The sequence below is a fragment of the Ascaphus truei genome, chromosome 3 (genome assembly GCF_040206685.1).
Source record: "Ascaphus truei isolate aAscTru1 chromosome 3, aAscTru1.hap1, whole genome shotgun sequence".
Lineage (NCBI taxonomy): Eukaryota > Metazoa > Chordata > Amphibia > Anura > Ascaphidae > Ascaphus > Ascaphus truei.
This window is the reverse complement of record NC_134485.1, coordinates 210,140,588-210,167,122: the sequence shown is the minus strand read 5'-3', so window position 1 is coordinate 210,167,122 and position 26,535 is coordinate 210,140,588. Positions and strand designations below refer to the sequence as shown.

General features: G+C 44.2%; 1 protein-coding gene across 3 annotated transcripts in view; it reads right to left on the bottom strand.

The window, feature by feature from the left end:
• CAMKK1 (calcium/calmodulin dependent protein kinase kinase 1) overlaps window positions 1-26,535 on the bottom strand; it is a 328,954-nt gene that overhangs the window by 146,829 nt on the left and 155,590 nt on the right. For all 3 annotated transcript variants that reach the window (XM_075589999.1, XM_075589997.1, XM_075589998.1), the window contains exon 4: window positions 11,484-11,537. In XM_075589999.1, the coding sequence (XP_075446114.1) occupies window positions 11,484-11,537 (54 nt within the window). The remainder of the gene's footprint in view (window positions 1-11,483; window positions 11,538-26,535) is intronic.

The following is a 26,535-nucleotide window of genomic DNA, read 5'->3' as shown; positions in this document are numbered from 1 at the left end:
AGTGCTAGTGGGTGTGGCTAAACAAAAAACAGACAAAGATGCCCAAAGCTACTTCTAATGTGACAAAAATACATAGTGCAATATCTATATATTCTCTTGAAAAAGGGGTCATTTAGTTTAACCCTTTGGCCAAAGCGTCTTAAGCCTGCTGCCACTTTCAAGGCATGACCGTAGCAGATCCTAACAATCCCTCGGTTCAAATTCATAATAACCTGTATAATTACAGGAAGAAGGATCACGTTGGATCTGTCGTAACCTGGCAAAATGAAAATGACCTGCCAACTTGGAAAGTGGGGAGGGGCAAGCTTAAACCTTGGGGGGGAGGGGCTACTACCTTCCCAAAAGCAACTGAGACCAGCTGCACAAAGTTAATAAACACACAGATACCCAACAAGCTCTGAGAAACCCCTAGCAATACCACATAATATATATATGCATATAAAGTGTCAAAAGGAGTGCTAGTGGACGTGGCTAAATGTATACAACAAAAAACAGACAAAGATGCCCAAAGCTACTTCCAATGTGACAAAAATACACAGTGCAATATCTATATATTCTCTTGAAAAAATTCTATTTACAAGAAGGATTTAGAACTGCTTAACAAGTATGACCTCCATGGTCCATTCAAATGAATGGGCTGTAAGGTGTCTTCCATCGCCAGAAGGTGTTTTATGGAGTAGCACTGCTTAGTAAATATGGCCCTTAATTGCCAATTCCCTTGATTGGACCATAAGGTGTTTTCCAGTGCTGGAAGGTGTCTTATAAGATGTCACAGAAAGAATATCCACCAAAGAGGAAAAGTCGCAGTGCACTGCAAAGATGGGCTAAATCAGGGGTGCACAAACTTCTTGAGCTCCGGCCCCCTTCCCGGGAGCCGCAGTTTTCGCACCCTCCCTCTCCCAATGGCTCGGCGTCAAATGACGTTGCTGTTCATGTGACGTCACGTGACCCCATCTTGTAATTTGACGTGCGTTACCATGGCGATGCGTGACGTCACATGACCCTGTGGCGTCATTTGACGCCGCGTTGCCGAAGACCCGGCTGGCAGCAGGTAAGTGAGTTAGAGGCATCACGCCTGCCCCGGCATGTAATTTAAGTGCAGTGGGGAAGAGCGCAGGGCCTCTGTAACTGCCGCGCCCCCCCTAGACATTCTCCCGCCCCAGTTTGCGCACCGCTGGGCTAAAGCACAAAGGTACTTAAAAACAATTTATTAAAATCGAGGCATATGCGGGAAAAAGCGGACAAAAGTAATTGACACGTTTCGTGCTGGCACACTTTATAAAGAGTAATCATCCTTGCATAATCAGCTGTTAAATAGCCTGTCAGAGAGGGAGGGAGCGCTTCACACACCGGCAGAAACAAGTACAGGTTCTGCAGGTGAAGTTGCACAGACAGCACCAAGTGACCTCTCCAGGTCAGAAGCAAGATAATACAGGTAACAAATAAGTATAACATACTTTACTTGAAAAAAAAGGAGGCAAAAATAACAAATCATAAACAAAGAAAACTGTGAACAATAAAAATAACAATAGCAACATAATTCAATAAGTGCTGGAAAAAAACATTGGTCCATGTGTATAGATAAATAATCATATAAGTAAATGATTTGTGTGATGATGCTAATGGAACATATTGAGAATATAATAGGCAGATTTGCTCAACACAAACAAAGTGTATCATATATACACACCCTGGATTACTCAACAGCCTTGCTCACTCAAATGGCAAACACCACAAATTTACGACTTCCAAACAACTACCCAAATTTCTACTCATACTATTACTCTCTTTAGCAGGTGATATTGAACCTAACCCATGCCCTCCCATTACAACTCTGTCCCATACCCCTGAGAATACCCCCTTCAAATTCCAAAAAGGGCTATCTGTCGCCCATATAAATATCCGGTGTCTGCTGCCCAAACTGGATGAACTAAGAGCATGGTGCCTTATGCATAAACCAAAAGCCATCGTTCTTACAGAAACATGGCTAACCCCTAAAACCCCTGATGCACATATTGCCATTCAGGGATACTCCATTTCTAGGAGAGATAGGTCAAAGAGAGGAGGAGGGGTGTTATTTTTATTGCAAACACCTTACAATTTACACTGTTAAATTGCCCCCCAAGCCCACCCTCTTTTGAAATCCTAGTTGGCAGAATATGCCTCCCCTTTTCTAAGCCCATCTTGCTTGCTGGCATCTACTGCCTCCCTAAAGCCCCTCTACAATCCCTGACTGATATCACCCAGTTTCTTGGCTCCATTTCCTCTCTGAATGAGAAGAGTGAGCTGCTAGTTCTTGGGGATTTTAACTTCAATTGGCTCGACCCTAAAAACCACAAAATCCAGATGCAAATCAAATCGCTTAACCTATCGCAACTCATTTCCCAACCCACACGGACAAACCTGAAATCGCACAACCATTCCTTGCTCGACTGGATTCTCTCCTCAAATCCCAGCAGAATCCAATCCTCTGGCATCCTTCCTGACATTTTCAGTGACCATGCAATAGTGTACACTACCGACACACTTTATTGAAGTGTGGTCGGTACCGCAAGCCGGGAAATCTCCCGGCTTGCTAGTGGCCGCCCCTCGGCGTGCCGCGCGTCATAGACGCGCGGTCACGCGTCATCGGGAGCGTGCGCCCCCTGCACGCGTGTCCAGGGGCTCCCCGAGAGAGCCCTGGTGTCCCGCGATCGCGGGACAGCGGCAGGGGGTTCCGGGGGACCCGGCGGACCCGGCAGCGGTAGGGAGAGCGCCCCGATCGGAGGGCGCTCTTCCGCTGCTTCGGCGTGCGCCCGTCACACTCGGGCGCGCGCCAGGCTACTGCTGCGGCACAGAACGGGCAAATGCTCGAATAAACTGTGCCGCAGCAGTACTGTGTAAGGAAAATTAAACCGCCCCAATCAAGCCCTAAAGTTCTCCTCACCAGAACATTTAGAAACTTTAACCCACAACAGTTTCTGGATGACCTTACAAACTGCCCTTGGCACAGAATCGATTTAATTCCCGACCCTGATTCTGCGCTCGACTATTTCCAGTCCGAGTTCTTAAAACGCTGTGATACCCATGCTCCACTACGCAGAATAAGGGTACAGGGTACTACGCAGAATAAGGGTACGGGGTGCCCACCTTCCTTGGGTTACACCTGACCTTATAGCACTTTACCAGTTATGGGATGCCTTGTGGAAAAGCTACAAAGTAACTGGCACTACCAAGGATCTCTATCACTACAGATGCCTGCGGAACATGTGCACAAGGCAAACAAGGCATGCAAAAGCACAATATTACTCTGACAATCTCCTCCAGAATACATCAAACCCAGTTAACTTCTGGAAGGTTATCAACAACATATTCCAGCCTTCTAACCATCAACAACCAAGTAATATCACTAAGGGAGATATTATCCTGACAACCCCCACCGACATTGCAAATGCATTCGATGATTACTGTACTTTGTGGGGTGTGCTACTAACTTATTAGCTAAACGCAACCCAAACCACAAACCTGAATCTCATCCTGGGAGTACCCATATAGCCCCATCCTCTTCCAACACTGCCACCAATTTTCAATTTGGCCCAGTATCCGAAGAGGAGATTACGCAAGCGCTCCTCAAATTAAAACTAAGCACCCAATGTGGACCTGACCTACTACAATCTAGGTTCCTAAGACTTGGTGCCCCAGCAATTGCCAAACCAATTGCTTCCATAGTCAACTCTATCCTGTCTGCAGGCCATATCCCTAAGACCTGGAAAGCTGCGAGAGTTGTCCCAATCTTCAAAACAAAAAATAGTTTGAGACAAAAACACTGTCTCAAACTATAGGCAACTGTCTACTCCCTTCTCCCAATCCTATCCAAAGTCATGGAAAAATGTCCACTCCCAATTAAGCGATTACTATAACAAGACAAATTTCCCTAGCCAATTCCAATCAGGCTTTCGCCCCAAACACTCCACGGTAACTTCCCTGCTAAAAGTTTGCAACGAAATCCAGTGTGGACTGGAAAAGGGACAACTCACTGGTGCAATATTCCTAGATTTTGCAAAGACTTTTGATACTTTACACTGGTTTCAGTCCTACCTATCAGGTAGATCCCAACATGTGCCATCTCAGGCTCTAACTCCAACCCCTTGGATATCACCTGTGGCGTCCCACAAGGCTCTGTTCTGGGGCCCCTACTCTTCTCAGTGTTCATCAATGATCTTCCCACAGCTTGTAAGGAAGCCTCAATACACATGTATGCAGATGACACAATCCTATATGCACACAGCCATAGCCTCTCTGACCTTGAGCACATACTTCAGTCTGACTTTTTGAGACTCGAAAAATGGATTTCCCAAAACAAACTGTTTTTAAACACTGACAAGACTGTAACAATGGTATTTGGGACCAAGACTAAATTTTTAAAGCTTCCAGTGACTGAGCTCCAGATCAGAACCACCACTAACACCACCCTAACTCCTGTTACTAGTTTTAAATACCTGGGCATATAGTTTGACTCCCACTTAACATTCGGGATGCACATTGATACCCTGACATCCAAAACTATGCCAAACTAGTTGTACTTTACAGGAACAAATCCTCCCTAAGCCTGCTGGTCAGAAAGCGTATTGCACAGCAGATGCTAATGCCAATAATCGACTATGGAGACATAGTATATGGCTCGGCACCCCAAACCCACCTTGGCAAACTTGACACCCTCTACAATTCAATTGATCGTTTCGTTCTCCAATGCAACTACAACACACATCACTGCGAAATGCACAAAGAACTAGATTGGTCACCACTCGAGTCTAGGCGCAAAGTTCACCTTTCCTGTCTTGCCTTCAAATACTTTCTGGGCAAACTACCCACCTATCTGAACAAACTCTTCACCCCTACCACATGCAGCACTTATCATCTGAGATCTGATTCCAAAAGACTGTTCATGGTCCCAAGGCTCAACAAAGTATCCGGCCGCTCCTCCTTCTCTTACCGTGCACCCCAAAACTGGAACAACCTACCGGAGACTCTCACATCCTCCACCAGTTTAAGTTCTTTCAAAACTAAGGCTGTCTCACATTTTAATCTGGTCTGTAACTGTGTAATAAGCCTATTATATACATCTTCTCTAACTGTGCATGCAATGTATTGTATATAATGTATACTGTACCCTGTTCATTTATGTAACTGTATTTGTAACCATGTATTATTTGTCATATTAACTATGCCCAGGACCTACTTGAAAACGAGAGGTAACTCTCAATGTATTACTTCCTCGTAAAACATTTTATAAATAAATAAAATAAATAAATAATATATGGCGACAGCTAGCGAACACTCTCTCTCTCTCTCTATATATATATATACACACACACACACACACACACACACACACACACACACACACACACACACACACACACACACACACACACACACACACGAGACTTCATAAAGTTGATGTGTCTAAAAGACACAATGTCTCAAATAATTAATACTTTGTCTGGTCTGCCAAAAGGGGATACATTGTACATTTGTACAAAGTGCTATATAAAGTAATTTTGGCACTGTGATGTATACCAGGGAATGAAGCTCCCAGCAGCCATGCACAAAGGGAAAGAGGGAAGAGAAAGCGAAGCAGATGATAATCGGGACAGCATTGATGTGGTCAATGATGAACTAAATCAGCAAAGTCACAGTTGCAATATTGAACATTGAGTACTCAAATTCATGCATTATCATTGCAATATTTATGTATAACTTCATAGTAAAACCATGTATATAATGACAGTAATGTCAGCAGCAAGTACATAGAGATATATATATATATATACACATATATACTTAGTAAAAACATGCTTTAACTCCCAGACAGTGTTCATTCCTGCTGGAAACAGAGATCTCTACAATTTAATGAAGATTCATGATTACCCCCTCTTAGGAGGCAAGATGTGTTCTAATGCACTAAATGAGAAAGTGTCCAAAGAGCCCTTTGGGCATCTGGCAAAGTGTCTTGAGACTGGATATTTGTCATCTTGTATTTTTTATGGTTCTGAGGTATTTAGCAATTCTGACTCGGAGAGGTCGAATAGTTCTCCCAACGTATTTGCTACCACATCCACACGTCAATAGGTAAATTACAAAATGTGTGTTACGGGTCATCAATGTTTTAATGTTATATTTTTTTTTTGTATAATGACATCTAATTGAATTTAAGGGAGCTGCATATCTACACATGCTGCAGCTACCCACATTGTCAGAAGCCTCCAAAATGATACAAAGACGGTAACTGTGTAAAATGGCAATCAACTAAGATTTTCACATCTACAACATGTCAACTAAGCAATCCTAAAGAATGTTTCCCGGCTGTGAGTATTTTTACAGGTCTTAGTATTTTTACAATAAGTGAATATTTTGCTACCCTTAGAGTCTCATTTTTATATGGTGTCATTGTGGGATGAGCAGAACCTGCACTCCCCTTTAACTAGAGGTCTCCCTTTCTCCTTCACCATCTCCTCATGGGTATTCTGACAGGGGACAAAGCATTTATAATTAGAATATCATACGGCAATCATTATACCATCGATTACAATGAGAAATAACACTTGTAAATAGACACAGGAAAAGGTAAATATATTGTTTAACGCAACAAAACATGTAAAAAAATATATATATATAAATAATATCAGTTCTGTAGTATTAGATAATAGTGACCGGTTTAATTTTTTTTATCCAACTCTTCATACCATTTTTAATGAGTTTGAAAGCATCTTTTGATTTCTATAGTACATTTTAGCCTACTTCCCAAGCAGTACAAAATCTTTGCAACACTTTCCTGTTTTGGATAATTTATTGCCAATGTTCCCAGCAGTTTGAGATGTAAACTGAAACATTAGATAATGTTACCGTAGTAATATAAGAATATATTGTAGCTGCTGAGTTACACTCAAGGATTGATTAAAACTGAAAAGCAGCCATTATGTTAGGCACACAATCAAGATTGTCACAGATTTCTAACAGGAGCACCAAACGATTGCTCCCTTAGGTAACAATGTAGAATTACACATTGTCATATGTTTTACATATTAGAATAAGAAAAAAAATAAAGAACAAAAATGTGGGGGGTGTGAAATATTACTGCTGCTTTAAAGGATATGTTTTCCTGAGGAAGAAAATTAATTTTATAGATGGTTTAAAGAATATTTTGTGGATCTGCCCTAATTCTAAAATAGAAATGAAGGGCAATATATTTTTATCATGTCTCAAAAAGTAATGTTTACACAACGAGTTGGTAATCCGCTCACCTAATTACACATTATCCAGAAGAGTAATCAGAACTAAAACACACAGAAAGGAGATCACAAAATCTCCCAATGATCCCTATTTGCTGCACTCAGTCCCAAAATGGTCGGGTTAAATACTCACAGACAAGATTGTCAAAAAGTAATACTAATATTTTAGATAATAGACTTAAACGTTTCCAGGAACAAAACTATAGCACATTAACAAACAATAAGTGTTTGCAAAATAGAAAGCAAGACTTTCTTTTCAAAAGAAATGCTCTTTTGATTAAAAAAGAAAAGAAAAAAGAAGACGAAATCAGTGGTGCTATCATATTTTGATCACCATTCTTCGTAAGATTAGAAAAACAAATACCAGAATTAGTTATTTCAGAATTCCTCAACCGTCTCCTCATATCTTTCACCTTGTCTGGTATCATTGGGTTGTGGAGGCTCTTCTAATCCTACCTATTTTCAGAATATGGAAGCATAGAGGGCATTCTCTGTCTGATTAGCAGAGCAAGTTCTGATCTTAGGGTTCTCGAAAAGTGTATCAGTGGCATTGCAAATGAACGGTCGAACCAAAAAGAGTTGAGGCTGTATTTCAGGAATGCCTCAAAAACACTTTGCAATTTCAAACATGCGCAAGCTGCTACAGTTGATATGGGAACGGTAACACTGCTTATTAAATCCTACATTATTACTGAGACGAACAACAATAATTATTGTTTTTGCAACATGTTATCGCCATGAAGAAAAGAAAAAAAAACAACATGTTTAAGAGGCAAAAACAAGAAAATAAATTTCATTTTGTCAACATTACATTAGTGCCACGTGGTTGCGTATGCTATCGATTTCCCAGTTGGCTGCCTAGTGAATCTTTTCCAAACCCATTATACGCTCTTACAACATACAGTAGCAGCAAAAAAACAGTAAGCAAAAGACCCCAGGAATTTATATGATAATCTCGAGCAGAATGTCAACAAGTGCCAAAGCAAGTAAAAGGACTCCTCAGCACCACAGTGATGAAATACAATGCGACAGGGTGGGGGTATTACAATAATTTTCTACAAGGTCAATAAAAACCACTGGATTTGTCAACAAAATATGTCTGTGCTAAACTAGAGTGACATCTTTTTAATAGAGCAAAACTGGAGGGAAGGTTTGATGAATTCCCGCAGTGTCATCGTCCAGGAACCACTAACATCATACAGTATCAATAAAAAAATAAAAAAAGGGAGGTGCAGATTTTTCCTGAATAAGTTGTATAGAGAAACAACAAATTACTCACTTGCAACTTCATAGTAATAGTAATGATTACTCTTTGATCATACATGCACATGTATTTTTGTGTGTGTGTGTGTGTGTGATCTTGGGTGTACATGGAGTAAAAGCAAAACTCGCCTGGCAAGTTTATGAGCTTTTCTTGTGTATTGCAGTCAATTTATAAAACACAGCCTCTGAAGCTTTTTTTTTTTTTTTTAACTTTAGAGGACATATTCCTGCAATTAATTTCCAAGGAGAAACCCATAACTGAGAACTACTGTGCAGCTCCCAATTGAGCCTGGTCACTAGGTCACAAACATCTCATAACTGTGGATGTTGCCCATGAAATGAAAAGTACCACAGAGCAATGGAATAGATTAGCCATCTCTATTAGCTATGGTTCAACGACCACCACTTTTACACTAATTACTAATACATCTTAGATTTTTTTTTCTCTTGAAAAATAGATATTAAAGGCTATGACCCCAATATGAATAGAAGAGAGGTGCTAGTGGAGTGAGACACCCCAAATGAGAAATAATGAACAATTTTGGGATGCCAACATCCCACATCTATGAAGCAAATAGACTTTCCAAATTAATATACAGTAATGGTCATATAAAATATATACAGTGCTTACACTTCTCTTTTAATCAAAATGCAATGTAGCTCATCTTATAAATGAATGGTATAATTCATTTTCTCCTAACATGGCTTATATTCCAGTACTTTCAAAGATACTTAAGATGTTGTGTTATTGCAGCATGTTCTGTGACTCGAGACAAAGCAAAATGAAAAAAATCAACAAGTTAATGATAACAGGGTCTCGTAACAACAAGTCTCGTGGAGTCTAGAATCCAACAGCTGTACAAGATCTAGGGAAGAACAGTGACACGGTTACCCTGACTGCAAAGATCTGCATTGATCAGTGCACAGACACTGTGGTGTTCCAATGAATACAAGCTGTTGAAATTACTCACTCCTATTATCATGCTGGTGGTCTGCAGCAGGATATCCCTTCTGACTGCAACCATGCATGAATAACAAAGCAGTGTGACACAACTTGCAAGTAGGACGCTAGAATATACATTCATAAAATGAATGTGCAGCCTGATATCCTTTATCCATTAGCACCATCAGTGTTTCATGCCCTATCTGGCACTGATGAGCTAAAAGCACTAAATGTAATATGGGAAAGGACACTGAAATCATAAATAAGGCAGGTAAAATATGACAAATAATGCCTAAAACAAAGTGCAAAGTAATGCCTCCATGGTGAATTTAATGGATAAAATAATTATTATTTAAATACACTCACACAGTGCATAAGTGCATAAGAGCAATAAGCCTGTATGAACCACACTACAATCGGCTCCTCAGTCCTATGCCTCTCCTCTAATGCGACTAATTGCTGCTCATTTATTTGCTGTTTTAAAACGTCCTCTCTACGGTGTCCTGTGAGCTTAAGGGGATCTCCTGCAGTCAAATGTAGATGTCCAGAGCCTTGCGAGCGATATGGAGCGTGATGATGTCAGGTGGGGGCATAACCAGTGCAGAGTCCAGTAGCAGGGGGTTCCTTTTCGTTGCGTCCAGTGGCAAAAAGTGACTTGTCCTTCTCCTTTCTTCCTATGCGTTTCGCTAGAACATAGCTAGCTTCTTCAGGGAAGCAAGGTATCTCATGAATGAAGAATCACCCTGCTGAAATACCCTCTAATGCTGCTCTATTGGTTCCTCAGATAACTAATAAGTGCCACCAGGCTTGATGCCTGATTGTTACTACCTGTTGGCAATCAGGACTAACACTGGGCCAAAACATCAATAATGAAAATAAAAAATGATACATAATTGATAATATACAACTATATCAAACATTGAGTACCAGATAGCACATAACACATCAATTCAATTCCTGTGAATCAGGGATACTACTAAAGCCATATAGATGTACAACATATTAAAAATAATAAGTTCATTAAAATATAAATGCCCCATTGCTTCATTAGAATAAGGCTAAATCCCCGCTGGCACTGAGCGCGCTCATGCTCGGAGAGCGCTCCAAGCATGAGCGCCGGGTGTCCGGCTTGTACGCGCGCGCAGGGGAGGGGGGGGATTATTGCGGGTAGTTCAGCGCGCGGGTAAGTATAGATTTTTTGTTTACTTACGTGCCGATCGCGGCTGAGCGTGTGTGCATGAGATCCGCGCGCACCGCGTGAGCGGGGACTTCCATATATCTATATATGGAAGTTTCCTCCGCAAGCGCCGCCCGATCAGCGCTAGTGGGGACTTAGCCTAAGAGACCTAAACACAGATCCTGCTGTGTACTGTAAGTAATCACTGGGAATACCACATATCTATCTATATATAAAGCAGAAAATAGCTGTGTTAGTCCAGTTGCGATAGTGCAGAATAAATGAGTTCTTCAGTATTCGGTGATACCTTTTTTATTGGACTAACAATTTATGTCATAGGACAATCTTTCGAGAGTTCTCCTCTCTTCTTCAGGTCAGCAATACTGATATACAAAGGAATCTATGGCTAAAACAGTGTAGAGAGGGGGAAAAAAAAACACTTCTTACACTTTTAACATCCTACCTTTTCTATAGTACATATCTGTTTTTTTCCTCTCTACACTGTTTTAGCCATAGATTCCTTTGTATATCAGTATTGCTTGACCTGAGGAAGAGAGGAGAACTCTCGAAAGCTTGTCCTATGACATAAATTGTTAGTCCAATAAAAAAAGGTACAGTATTACCTACAATAATACTGAAGAACTAATTTATTCTGCCCTATATATATATATACACATACTTTAAGTAGGCTCAAATGTAATTGTGAAACAAATAACTACAGCAAATACATGCATTCACACATAGGACATAAAAACGTATAATCTTTTGGCGAGAAAGGGAATATAAACAAATAAATACAATAATGAATTCCTTATAAAATATGACTTACATAATATTTGTCATCACTTTGATTGTAGGCCAGTTTGACAACACCATAAGAGCCCTGAAAATAGAAAAAAAAAAAAACAGTGATTACAAATTCTGATAAAAGCTCAGATCCATTTCAGTGCTGGGAAGATCATGCTTTTCAGTTGAGGGAGAAGCACATAAATCTCACTGGAAAACTGCTCGTTGTTAGATAATTACACACAGATTTCATTAACACAAACAAACTTCATTAGAGTTCATTTCAAGCCCTTATCTTTCTAGCCACGTATAAGCAGATAAAGAGCACAGCAAATGCCCAGCATTGCAACTATAAACATCTATTATCCTCATAAAAAAAACATATATATTTTGAAAAAACGAAATTTTGGCCTATCTTTTTACATTTTTTGGATTTATTACCAAACTGCTTCAAACGCTGGAATCTGTCAATGCAAAATACTGTACTCACCAGTATTTTGGTGCTGCCAGGACCATTGTAAGACTTGAAACCAAAGTCTAGGGCCCTTATTCTATAAGGTGCAATGGCGCCAATCTGGAGCAAAAACACTGAAAGCCCCACTGACGTCAATGGAGCTTTCTGTGCGATAGTGCTGCATCAGTGATATCGCAGTTTACATGAAGGCATCCTACTTACCCCACCTGCTAAAGGTGAATTATGGGTGCTATGTGATAATACTCAATCCCTTTGCTAATAGAAGGTCCTGCAACACATTGCTTTGCAATGCGCTTATAAGCCCCTCTGGATACAATGGTTTTTTTTATGGGCCTTAAGAAGGGCTAAGTCTTAGCACTGTTTAGTGCACCTGCGTCATGGTATCTCCTGAATTTCACAGTTCCCGATATTTAGAGGACATAGTAATAATATACTTCAAGGTGTCTGGCACTAAAGAAAAAAAATGTCTAGTATAAACAAGAATCAACATATCAAAGTCTCAGTATGTCTGACTGACTGGGGAGACATGAAAAACAGCTCTTCGTAAACATGTCAATGGTGGTACCATGCCTTAAGAATATTTTACTGTGAATAAGTCTTTATATGTGCCATTTCTTTTTCTCTCCTTTTTCTTTATTTCATTTTTTCTTTTTCTATATTGCAAGACAATTAATTCATTAATATCAGCTGTTTTGTTCTCTGGTGGGAGGTATAAATATTCTTCACCTCCCCCACCTTGTCACTCCTTGAGAAAGCGTCAACGCGCGGGAGTGTCCACTCACTGTTTGTTTCTGTGTTTTTTATGTAGTTTAATAAATCTTTTTTAATTCTCTTTTGCTGGTGAGTTCCCTATTTTTTCTTTGGAGCGGCTGTTGCTTTGATCTATTTTGGTGCCATTGTTACCTATTTATCTATTGAAAGAATGAAAGCAGCACCAATATACAAACCTTTGCTCTATATGTCATATTTTAGTAAACTCGTTATCCTTTCTGCCCCATAACACAATAATAATAATAAATAAGAGTCCTATCCCACTCAATGGTTTCTCTTGTAACATATGGTATACAGGATGTTGGCTGGTTACAGTTGCAGCTTTAAGTGAAAGCCTTTAATGACTTGTCTGTCTCCAGAAGCAGAGTTAGCCGGTTGGCAAGTAGTACCACTCAGCTAAATATATGTATCACTATAGCTTAGAGCAGGGGTGAGCAGACTAGGGGCAGAGATTTTTCTTAGTCACGTGACGTCACATGACCCTGCGCATAATTTGATGCCACACTGAGCGAAAGGGAGGGGGCGTGACCACTGGGGGACAAAAGGCAGGGGGGCGCAGGAGCAAAAGTTTGCGCACCCCTGGCTTAGAGCAGGGTCATTTGACGCCGGGATACCATGATGACACATCGCTGTAAGGCAAGTGTGTTATAGTGGACTCGCACGGTCGCCCCCCCCCCCACTTAATTGGAATGCGTTGGGGGAGAGCGTGGGACCTCTATAACTGCCGCACCCCCCCAGAAAATTTTGCGCCCCCCAGTATGTGCACCCCTGGCTCAGAGAATAACCATTTTCCAGTGCACAGTTGCATTAAATGTAAGAGACGTTTTTATTTACATTGTTAAAACTGGAAAATTATGCCACCTTAAATTGAAATTTTGTTATCTTTTTTTGGAGTTTATCTTTAAAAAAATAAAATTAAAAATAATCTGCAAAGTTTGTTTAAAGAATGTGCAGGTGACATTGGTCACACGACCTCTGCATTTGTGGCACAAATTTGAAACAAAAATGGGCAAGATTTTGCCATTTATTTTAAATTTCAAATGCCAATTGCATGTTTTCCCCACCGCCCCCAGGCTGACGAGAATGAGGAATTTTGGGAAGGGAGAGCAACAGAAAGAGGCCATTAATATCCCTCTTTCAAGAACATGCAACAATATTCATAACAAATGCACAATTATGCATTATATTTACACAAATATGCAACCATTTAATTCTTCTCCCAAGATGAAAAATGTTAAATTATTTTTTCTGTATATAAGTAAAGAGGGACATTATTATAATTTTCTCTCTGTCTACCTCCCATCCTCCTCTAATTCACTCCCCCCCCAAAATCCACAGTCACGCATGCCTGGGGGAAGCGAGACCCCTGCGTGAGCACTTTCATGTTAAATGTAATTTTGCAGCTTACTGAATAGCATGTGGTTACCTAATTGTGCGAGGTTTATCCACTTGCATACTGCACGGATTTGCACTGCTTGAACCAAATTGCTACCTAATTTGTGGTTTTCACACAGTTTGGACAAGATCTGTTCAATGAAGACTGTGAGATGCGTTTCAATGCAAAAAATGTGCCCTTCCACGCATACAAAGCCATTTGTGCTGTTGATTGAATAGTCCTATCTACATCTAGTCTTTGTAGTTGATTTAATTTGAAGGCAGCAAGTTTTCTATCTCTTATTTTGTATCCCATCAATGAATATATTGGAAAATTATGCCACCTGTGCTCAGGGGAGAAGCAAATATCCACGTTTATAATAATTAAATGACAAAGTGATGAATTGTGCACTGTATGTTCACAAGCACAAGAAGCCTCCAGTGAGGCTGCGGTCCCAGTAATGTCTGTGACACGCGCGCCCGGCGTGGGGGGGGGGGGGGCGGTGCGTGCACAGCGCTAACCGCGATCTGCGGTCTCCAGGAGAAGAGGCAGCTTGCGATGGGAGGGGGCGTGGTCGGGAATTTGCAGGGGCGTGGCCATCACGTCACGCGTCAGGTTCGCCCTCATTGGGTGAACCGCCGATGGGGGCGTGGCCACGCCTCTATCGCAAGGTTTAAACTCAATTTCATTGAGTTTAAAAAATCTTGCAGTACGGCGCGGCTGCACTTTCAGCGGGATGGTGCGTACGGCGCCCTTCCCCATTGAGGGGCGGTGCTTACACGCACAGCGCACGCCGAGCCGTGCGCTGTGGCAGTGACTGGGATCGCAGCCTCAGAGTGACATCAGGAAGATAAAGTTACTTTTTAAAGGTTACAAGATGACGACTCAGGCTTCCTCGACACTCATTACAAGGAGAGTACTCCTAATACTGGGGCCGTTTATGCAAACATAGGGTGGTGTTTGCACTGGATGGAGCAGCACACTTTCCAAAACTAACACATGTTAAATATTATCAGCCAAATGTATGGCTCATAATTCAATGTAATGGATGGCGCATACTGCCACATCTTTTGGGCAACTCAGAACAAAATCTAATAATACAACAATAGGAGATTTCACCAGCAACAAAGGAAAGGGTTCTTTATAGTTAGGGCAGTTAAAATGTGGAACTCATCACACATGGAGACTGTGATGGCAGATACAATAGATATCTTCAGAAAAAGGTTGGACATCTTTTTTTGGAAAGGAAAGGTATACAGGGATATACCAAATAAGTAAAACACGGGAAAAATGTTGATCCAGGGAGTAACCTGATTGCCATTATTTAGAGTCAGAGAGGAATTTATTTTTCCCCTTGTGAGACATTATTGGATAATGTTTCACTGGGGTTTTTTGTTTGCCTTCCTCTGGATCAATATACTATAAATACAAATATAGGATAAGTATCTGTCGTCTACATTTAGCATACTGTAGGTTGAACTTGACCCATATGTCTTTTTTCAACTTCATCTACTATGTAACTATGTAACAACCCTTGAGTTGTAGTGGCCCAAACTGACCTCATCATTTGGAAAGGAAGGACTTTTCTACAACAAAGATTCAATCAACCAGTGATAATTTGACCACACTACTGACTTCAACCCCATGCCCAGATTTTAGGCCCGAAGACAACCTGCCTTATAAACAGATAAAAAGGCTTTATATACAGATGTTGTGAACTTTTTTCTCTTACTGTTGAGAGCCAACAGAAAAATAATTATCCACATGGCACACTGCCTATGTGACTGGAATTAAGCAATAAGGGAAGCTCTTGCTGTGTATACTTGTTAAATCAGTAATTGTTCAAACCGCATGCCAGAAAAACAGCTCCATGAGCATTGATTGGTAGCTGGTTACCCTAATTACATAGTCAGCTTGATGCATATTCCAGATGAGCTCAAAATACAAATGAAAATCTCATACACAAACACTGTACACACACACACACACACTATACACCCTCACTTAATTTGGATATGTTTTACGAGCCTGTGACATCTGACAAGCTCTGGAGGACCCCCCAGTTCTGATTCTGGAAAAAAGGTTTAGTAGGGCAGATTACTGCTTTACCCTTTGTTTGAGCTGTAGCACCTACTGGCAGCAAGGGAGTTAAAAGTAGCAGTGTCATCTAGTTACAGTGCCGTTCGTGTCTTGAAAAGGCAATATTAGTGATGTCCATCCAGACAGCGGCACCCCTTGGCCAAACCAACATTAAACCAGCTTCATGTGCAGCCAATACGTTTATATTGCTGTCCTGGACGGTCTTTTCTGCACCTCTATCTCTGTACCTCCCTAGTGTGTTGTGGCAGTCCTCAAACAATCTGCCTACTTCAAAAACAAAAGAATGGCCGGATTATGGCAACAAAATAAGATTTTTATAGGTTGCCTTTACTTAATGTCTCAATTGTACTAATGTATTGGTTTGAAACAAAATGCAACCAGCACTATGTGTAATGCCTTGTGAACAGAATCTACAGACTAAGTAAATTCTGTCTACAATTTGCCTCGTGGGACAACTTTTCAAAGCACATTATAATAGCAAATGACATTGTTAATTTTCTTGCCCGCATGCATTCACCAGATTCTGCTGAGAATAGTGTTAGATTAGAGTTTATAATCCCTTGTGTCATGCACTGACACAGCCGAAATGGTATGGAAACTAATGAATACAGTACTCGGTTATTGTTTTGGTACAGTATAACTTTTGCTGGCAGCAATACATTGGCCTGAAGACAATCACTTTTATGACCATATTACTTCGTGTTTATTTTTAACAATGCATCAAACCAATTAACATGTAAAGAAAAAAAAGACAGTGCACAACCTCCCATAGTGTAAAATAGTAAATTATATTACAAATATTTAAGTGATAATCTTATGCACGTACAGCAAGGATAATATAGTTGGACAGGGCATGTGTTAAGGTACATGTTACCGCTCTGATGGTATAACAAAATCGTCTGGTGATTATCAGCTGTTCCCATGGTTCTCCTGCTCCAGTCACTGCAAGCAATCTTTAAACAGGCTGCACAGGGCTCCGATTGGGACACTCAATCCAGGGACACATCTACTTGCTTGAAGTTCCGCAGGTACCGTGTCTTTATAGAGTGGCTAACTAAGTGCCAAATCAGCGGTATACCGGAACAAGACTCTCTCAGCCCGTTGAACTACTGGCTCAGGGGAATCCTTAACACAGAGCCTCAGACTTCACGGCGCCACTTCTGACGTCACAGAGTCAATCCGTATGAACGGTAGACCCGCGCTGTCTGTTTGTATGTCGAAGGCTAATCGGATATGTCATCGTAGTATGTAGGGGAGAATACTTGCCAACAAGCTGTTTCAGTTACACTCCAACGCGTTTGATCAGTAGAACCAACTTCATCAGGGATAATCATTGTATACATGTGAAGGGTATTTAACCCTATTCTCAGCTTCCGATTGGTTGCTCAGGGGGTCTAATTAACCAACCAATACATCAGACTTCACAGATGTCTGTTTAATTAAACTATAAACATGCACATACAAAAATACTTATATTGTATTGTATGTTTTTATTTATATAGCGCCATTAATGTACATAGTAAATACAAGTTACTATATTACCATTCCTTTAAAACCACACATTTATTTAGTTATTTAAAATGCAACAAAGTTGCTGAAAAACAAAAGAAACGGATATTAGCAACACAAAAAATAACAAATAAAAATTATTATAAAATTTGTCTGGTCAATAGATAAAGAATAACAAGCAACTCAAGACATTATAGATTGGAGATATTGAATACTTAAAATCTTTAAAAATATAAATAACTATATATTAAAAATTAATTATTAGTCCAAACTTGCGGACACAAAAATATAAATGAAATTAAAAATATATTAAATTAAATGAATTTAACAGTTCCACATTTCCCATTTATCCACTCTAAAAAAATAAAATCTAGATAAACAAATGTAGATAAATACAATTTCTAAGTCATTCACTTGTGTTCTCTAGCCATGGTAATTTAGTATGAAATATTTATGATTTAAAAATATATATATATTATTATTATTTAGAACAGTGCGATTAAGTTGACACTGTTAGAAGTCAAAAGACAGAGGTCCCCAATGCGACACCCAACATGACAAATTAAATAGCAAGTCCTGAGATGCAGCTGTGAATGACCAGTCTCTTAAGATTTCTTCCTCATATTAGAGAGGTAAAGAGAAACATTTGCAGAGCTAGTGTTAGGACGTGCAGAAAAATAGGGGACATCATGACGTGGTCTGCAAGCTTACAAATGCTTTGGCCAAAGAATGTATCTAAGTGACCCTCACTTATGAGAAAAGAACAAATAAGTATTTAACTATATGATTTGTCATGTTGGGTGTAACATTGGGCTTTCTGTCTTTTGTTTATACATTGTCACAAACCCAGTAGCACTCGATTTTTACATAAATATATATTTATTTCAATATATTACACTTTTTTGCCACAGGATTGGTGCTGCAGGCCAGCGGGGACCACCCGAGGACCCCTAGACACCCGCAGGGACCACCCGATGGCCCCCAGATACCTGTGGGGACCACCTGAGGTACCCCAGGCACCTGTAGGGACCACATGAGGACCCCCCGGACACCAGCGGGGACCACCTGAGGACCCCATGACACCCGCGGCCTCTGGTATCAATCATGTGGGGGTAGAGGAAGTGGGTATTAGTGTTGTTGTGTTTTTAATGTTTATTGTGGGTAGCAGCTGTTTTAATATAAAATTTAATACTAGTGTAGATGAGCTGGGGTCTCCGGAGCAGAACCGCGTTGATTTGAGGTCCGGGGACCCTCTGCTTCCGAGATACAGACCCCGTTATGTGGTGCCGGTGTCTCCTATGCATTTAAAATGTCCCGCGTCACTTGACCGTGGGAATAAAATGCATAGGAGATACCAGCACCCCCTAACAGGGCCTGTATCTCGGGAAGAAGGGGGTCCCCGGACGTGAAATCAGCGCGGTCCTGCTCCAGAGACCCCCAGCTCATCTACAATAATATTACAATTTATACAAAAAATAAATTGATCGCTGGCAAGATTTGCGTAGGGAGAGCCGGCTCTCTGTGCAACTGAAAGAAATTGCCGGTAAGGCTTTTTCGGAGAGGCGATCATCACTTCGCCGGCTACTCGCCCGTTTTGGGTATTTTGCTATCACAGGTAATCGGTGCTTTCTGAATACTGTGATAGCAACGCTCAAAAAACAGGCAAATTAAATGGCCCAGCGATTTTTTTTATGAACGCTTATAGCATGTGCCCGTATGACTGCAAACTACAGTTGTTAGTCATTTATTTTAAGCGTACTCTAGAACAGGGGGGCGCAAACTTTTTTCCCTGCGCCCCCCTGCCAGCTGTCCCCTCGCTCCCGTGCCCCCCCCAACCCCAACTTACCCGCGCTCCGGCGTAATGACGTCACGTTGCCATAGCAACGTGACGTCACATGACCTCGCAGCGTCATTTTGACGCCGCGTTGCCATGGCGCCGCAGGGAGGAAGCCACGGTAAGTTAGGTTTACAGAGGCCCTGCAGCTCCCCCGGCACTTAATTTAAGTGCCTTCGGGAAGCGCGCGGGGCCTCTGTAAACCCCGCGCCCCCCGTCGGCAGTGTCGCGCCCCCCCTGGGGGTCGCGCCCCACGGTTTGCGCACCGCTGCTCTAGAAAGTAGCATTTCCATCTCGCAAAATGAAGTGGAGGGCAGGGAGGGTCCCCAGGAGCATAGTGGCTGTTTTCTCTTAACTCGGAACCCTTTGAGTTCAGATACCACTTAAATTACAATTTACTCCATTGCTTTAATGCAGGGGTGTGCTAACTTCTTGAGCTGTGCCCCCCTGCCAGGAGCCGCAGCGTTTGCGCCCCCCCCAATGACTCAGCGTCAAATGACGTTGCGGGTCATGTGACGTCACCGTGGTGACGCGTGATGTCATTTGATGTTGCGTTGCCATGGCGACGCGTCGCTGAAGACCCGCAGAGAGCAGGTAAGTGAGTTACAGAGGTCTCAAGCCTCCCCGGCATTTAATTTAAATGTTGTGGGGAAGAACGCGGGACCTCTGTAACCGCCACCCCCCCCCCCCCCGTTTGCGCACCGCACTTTAATGAACTTAGCTGGCTGTGTGAGCACCAGGAATTCCCCAATAAATATCTCCTCAATTGTGAGTTTCTCCATCAGAAGGAATCAGTAGGTCTGCTCCAAGCAACCTCTCTGAATCACATGATAAAAAAAATGTATACTGTATAAGTAATTGTGGAGAATTGTATTGTACACAGATGTGTACAATAAAATTACAATGTACCCCTTAAATAATGGTGTTTTTGATGCACTATAACGAAGACGTTTGTTCCACATACTGCGAAGCTGCTTCCCCCATGCTGGAGAACATTTGCTCTAATTAGGTGTGGAACCCGGCCTCCCTTTGTTGCTTCAGGATCATCGGTATTACCCCAGCTACACTTGGCCCATACGGGAATCCTGGCTGGTCCTTCTCAAGTGACCCAATACCTTTGGCCCGTTTGGGAATACTTCCATACAGACTAATAATGAATATCAACGCAGATCCGCGGTTAGAGCTCATCCGCCGACACTTGGATGCCCTCTTTCCAGAGTCCCTCTGTGGCATGCCGTTTTCCTATCTCTTGGATATTAAGGACTCCAATAGGGATCCTAACTTAAATAGGCACTGTCCTCATCGACATCATAATAAAACAGGGGAGCCTGGTCTGTGCTATTACTTTATAAACATCCTCATCTACTGTCCCCGAGGCTCCTTTCAATGTCCTTCGGGATACAACGAACAAACTAGATGGCGCTCAATATATTATCAACTAAACGTAGTACAAGTGAATACTAATATTGTGTAAACAAAAGACCGGAAAATGAAATGCAAAATGAAATCACATGCAAATAAAGGAACAAAAGAACATTCAAACCCTTAGAAGGACTGTTTCAAGGTCCACACGAACAAGGATAAAGAAGAACCAGGGGAGCGTTGGTACCTTAAAAAGAAATAAAATACATAGTGCAACACTGTAGCAATATGAAACAAATGAAGCTCCCAAAAGAGCACCTCTATAACTGAAAAATTACAGACTAGAGGGCCACAGATGGAGGCTATAAGGAGGAGCTGTAATCTCTAAAGAGAGAGACACACACGGAGCCAAGGTAAAATCTCACAAATTTATCCAAAAACAATAAAAATGGAAGCTTACAGGATCCCAATGGGATAACAGCATAGAACGTTGGTGATCAAAACATCACATCACGCCGTCTTTGCTGCTTCAAGCTGCCATGGTGCATCACTGCCTGGAGCCGACACGTCACTTCCGGTAATGGAGCCGACACGTCACTTCCGGCATTGCAGCCGATTTGAAGATGACGTCGCGGGATTCCCAGCAGTCTATCTCCCTCTCGATTGTAGGGTCACGCTCTACGCGTTTCGCCGTTCTAAATGACGGCTTCGTCAGGAATACTACTTACACCTCCTCCTTATAGCCTCCTCTAGTCTGTAATTTTTCAGTTATAGAGGTGCTCTTTTGGGAGCTTCATTTGTTTCATATTGGTACAGTGTTGCACTATGTATTTTATTTCTTTTTAAGGTACCAACGCTCCCCTGGTTCTTCTTTGTCAGTGTCCTTCGGGAACCTGCCTTCTAGACCCTTCCTCCTAATTTATAGATCCCTTCTGATATCAGCATCTCTAGGAGGGGTTACAATTTTATTTCCCAGGTGTGCACATTTTATTATGTCTCTCCACGTGTTGTTTGAAGGTGCATTTGAGGGACTCTATGATATAAAGCGATTATTATTATTATAGCTATTTTCTCCCATTGGGACTCAAAGCACTACATAATTACAGTATACTATGCATAGTATATATACACACACACACACATATATTTATATACACACACACATATATATTTATATACACACACATATACATATATATATATATATATACATATATATACAGTGTTCCACAATCATATACATTTACACGCCCGGGGCGTGTGGATTTAACTTCCGGGCGAGTAAATATTGGCCCAAGCAGCACACGTGTTTGTTTTTTTAAATTTCCCTGCTCGCGCTGAAGAAAAAAAAAAACTCCCCCTACCTGACAGCTGATTGGCGCGCGCTCCCAGGCTTTGTGGGCGCGCGGCCAGGCTCTATATGAGCCCGCCCCCAACGAGCAGCCATTCTTTCTCTGCCAGGAGATCTGTTGGAGGGTAAGTACTCTCCATGCTGCGGCCCCTCTGCTCCTTCCCTGCAAGACAACCCGTGCGGTCCATACATGGCTCCCCACTCACCACCGCGGCCCTCTGCTCCTGTCCTCTGCCGCGCCTTTGCGTTATCTCTCCCTCCTCCTGTCCCCTTCCCCTCCTCCTTTCCGCTTCCCCTCCTCCTGTCCCCTTCCCCTCCCCTCCTCCTGTCCCCTTCCCCTCCCCTCCTCCTGTCCCCTTCCCCTCCCCTCCTCCTGTCCCCTTCCCCTCCACCGATCGCTGCCCGGGGCGAGAGGACCCCACTGCTGCAGCCCAGTTGGCATACTGGAGGGGGGGGGAGGGGCTCACCACGTGCCTCCCACCACTTGCCTCCCACCCTGCCACCTCCCCAAAGATTACACTAAGCCCAGCTATCTTCATGACAGCGCAGCCGCCGCATGAGGTGAGGTGTGTGTGTGTGGTAGGGGTGCCGGTCTGCATGAGGTGAGGTATGGGGGAAAAACTGCAGGACATGCCGGCGAGGGGAGCAGGGCAGTGGCGGCCACGGCGGGTCTGACTGTCCCCTGGGGCGCCCGCTGGGGGACACCTCGTTACGTGACTCCCCCCCACCCTGTCAACTCCCCAAAGCTTCCAATACGCCCGCGTGAGGTATAGGGGGGGGGGGGTGTAGAGTGTGTGTGTGTGTATATGGGAGAATGGGTGTGACACCAGAGGTACCCCCCCAATCAGTCACCACCCCAGTCAGTCACCCCCCAGTCAGTCACCCCCCCCCAGTCAGTCACCCCCCCCCCAGTCAGTCACCCCCCCAGTCAGTCACCCCCCCCGTCAGTCACCCCCCCCGTCAGTCACCCCCCGTCAGTCACCCCCCCCAGTCAGTCACACACCCCCAGTCAGTCACCCCACCCAGTCAGTCACACCCCCCAGTCAGTCACCCCCCCCAGTCAGTCACCCCACCCCCAATCAGTCACCCCCCCAATCAGTCACCCCCCCCAGTTAGTCACACCCCCCCCCCCAGTCACACCCCCTCAGTCAGTCTCCCCCCCCAGTCAGTCTCCCCCCCAGTCAGTCACCCCCCAGTCAGTCACCCCCCCCCCCAGTCAGTCACCCCCCCCAGTCAGTCACCCCCCCCCCCAGTCAGTCACCCCCCCCAGTCAGTCACCCCCCCCAGTCAGTCCCCCCCTCCCAGTCAGTCACCCCCCCCAGCCAGTCACCCCCCCCAGTCAGTCACCCCCCCCAGCCAGCCAGTCACCCAGCCAGCCAGTCAGTCACCCAGCCAGCCAGTCAGTCACCCAGCCAGCTAGTCAGTCACCCAGCCAGTCACCCACCACTCTCTCTGTGTATCACCCACCCTCTGTGTGTTTCTCCCCCCTCTATGTCTCCCCCCCACACTCTCTCTCCCCTCACACTCTCTCTCCCCCCCCACACTCTCTCTCCCCCCCCACACTCTCTCTCCCCCCCCCACACTCTCTCCCCCCCCACACTCTCTCTCCCCCCCACACTCTCTCTCCCCCACACTCTCTCTCTCCCCCCCTCTCTCTCTCCCCCCCCACTCTCTCTCTCCCCCACACTCCCTCTCTCTCTCTCCCCCACACTCCCTCTCTCTCTCCCCCACACTCCCTCTCTCTCTCTCCCCCACACTCTCCCTCTCTCTCTCCCCCCACACACTCCCTCTCTCTCTCTCCCACCCACTCTCTCTCTCCCACCCACTCTCTCCCCCCCACACTCTCTCTCTCTCCCCCCCACACTCTCTCTCTCCCCCCACACTCTCTCTCTCTCCCCCCCCCACTCTCTCTCTCTCTCCCCCCCCCACTCTCTCTCTCTCTCCCCACACTCTCTCTCCCCACTCTCCCCCCACTCTCTCTCTCTCTCACCCCCACTCTCTCTCTCTCTCTCTCTCACCCCCACTCTCTCTCTCCCCCACTCTCTCTCTCCCACCCACTCTCTCTCTCCCCCCACACTCTCTCTCTCTCCCCGCACTCTCTCTCTCTCCCCCCCCACTCTCTCTCTCCCCACACTCTCTCTCCCCACTCTCCCCCCCCACTCTCTCTCTCTCTCCCCACACTCTCTCTCCCCACTCTCCCCCCCACTCTCTCTCTCTCTCCCCCCCACTCTCTCTCTCTCTCACCCCCACTCTCTCTCTCCCCCACTCTCTCTCTCCCACCCACTCTCTCTCCCACCCACTCTCTCTCCCACCCACTCTCTCTCCCACCCACTCTCTCTCTCTCCCCCCCACGGTCTCTCTCCCCCCCACACTCTCTCTCCCCCCACACTCTCTCCCCCCCACTCTCTCTCTCCCCACTCTCCCCCACACTCTCTCTCTCTCCCCGACACTCTCTCTCTCTCCCTGACACACTATCTCTCTCCCCAACACTCTCTCTCTCTCTCTCCCCGACACACTCTCTCTCTCTCTCCCCAACACACACTCTCTCTCTCTCCCCGACACACTCTCTCTCTCTCTCTCTCTCTCACCCCCACTCTCTCTCCCACCCCCACTCTCTCTCTCTCTCCCACCCCCACTCTCTCTCTCCCACCCCCACTCTCTCTCTCTCTCACCCCCACTCTCTCTCTCTCACCCCCACTCTCTCTCTCTCTAACCCCACTCTCTCTCTCTAACTCCACTCTCTCACCCCCACTCTCTCTCTCTCTCTCCCACACTCTCTCTCTCCCACACTCTCTCTCTCCCACACTCTCTCTCCCACACTCTCTCACACTCTGGATCTCTTATTTACCCTATATATCTTAACTGCCCTATACTACACCGAAATAACCTATACTGCTTTCTTCCAGATTTGACTCAAGCTTCACACGGAAGACATCGGAACCCCCCCCCCCCCCCCTAACCCAGAAGACAGGTAGGGAACACCTCCCCTCCAATGTATAACATTGAGGGAATGAGGGTACCTGGACATTGAGGGACTGCGGATCAGGTAAGATCCCAGACGGGATTGCTGCTTTAGATATTGTGACGCGGGGGCGTCCAGACACTGGTTAAGGGGTTCAGGAAACTAGTCATTCACACCAGGCTTTTATTTCTAGATCGGCATTTACACACACACACACACGTAACAAGGACTAATTGTAGTATAATGTAATACAATAAATACATTTGTCAAAAACGAATGTTGTTCTGACTAGGAAATTATTAAATGTATTTTATTTATATATTTTATTTTAAAGCGGGGTTGGGGGACGGGACTAGGGGTGGGGGCGGGACTAGGGGTGGTGTTGTGGGCGGGACTAGGTGGCGACTAGATTTTTTGGTTGGGCGAGTAGATTTTTGGGTGATTTGTTGAACACTGTATATATATATATACACACACACATATACACACACATATACACACACATATACACACACACACACACACACACATATATATACACACACACTGGGTGGGGAGAGGGAGTGAGTAACTAAGCCTGCTCAGGTCCCCCCATGTGCTGCTGAAAACGGGCGGGTAACAGACAGGAGGAGGAGGGCTTGTCTGTGTGCAGGGAAGGCCCCGCAGCAAGGCCCTGCCCCCTCTGCAGGCAGACACAGCGGAGAACTGGAAGGAGCCTCAGCACGGAGCTTCTGGCCGCCCGTGCACAGCTCTGCCCGCCCCCAGGTTTCCCCCCACGCAGCCTGCGACCCCCCTACATAATCTTGCGCCCCCTCAAGGGGGCGCGCCCCCCAGTTTGCGCACCGCTGATCTAGCCCATACATGCAGATCTATAAATAAGTCATTTGCAATGAAAATGGAAGTCAACATCATTTACAACCCAAATGTACAGAACTCGAGGCCCAACAGGCTTTAATTCAGATGTGACTCTGCACAGCTTAGGCCGTGCTTCTAGTGCCGGCGACGCAAATTCGCCTAAAAACAAAAGCTTTGCCGCCGCCGCGTGCGCTTATAGTGCACGCGACGGCGACAAGCAACGGAGCGACGTCGCGAAAACCTGCCGCCAGCAAAATTTGATTTTTCAAGGGCCGTCGCGTCACATGACGGCCCTTTAACAAATCAAATTGCGGGAATCCCGCGATGCCGTCGACCGGCAAAACATAACTTTCGCCGGTGGCGATGGCGACGGGTGACGTCACCCATCGTGTCGCCGGCACTATAGACAAAGCCTTACTGTAAATCAGAATGTGTCTGGAAACAGACTGTGCATTCAAGAAAAATGGTTTGTCAACACAAAGTAATTTTAGTTCATTCTAT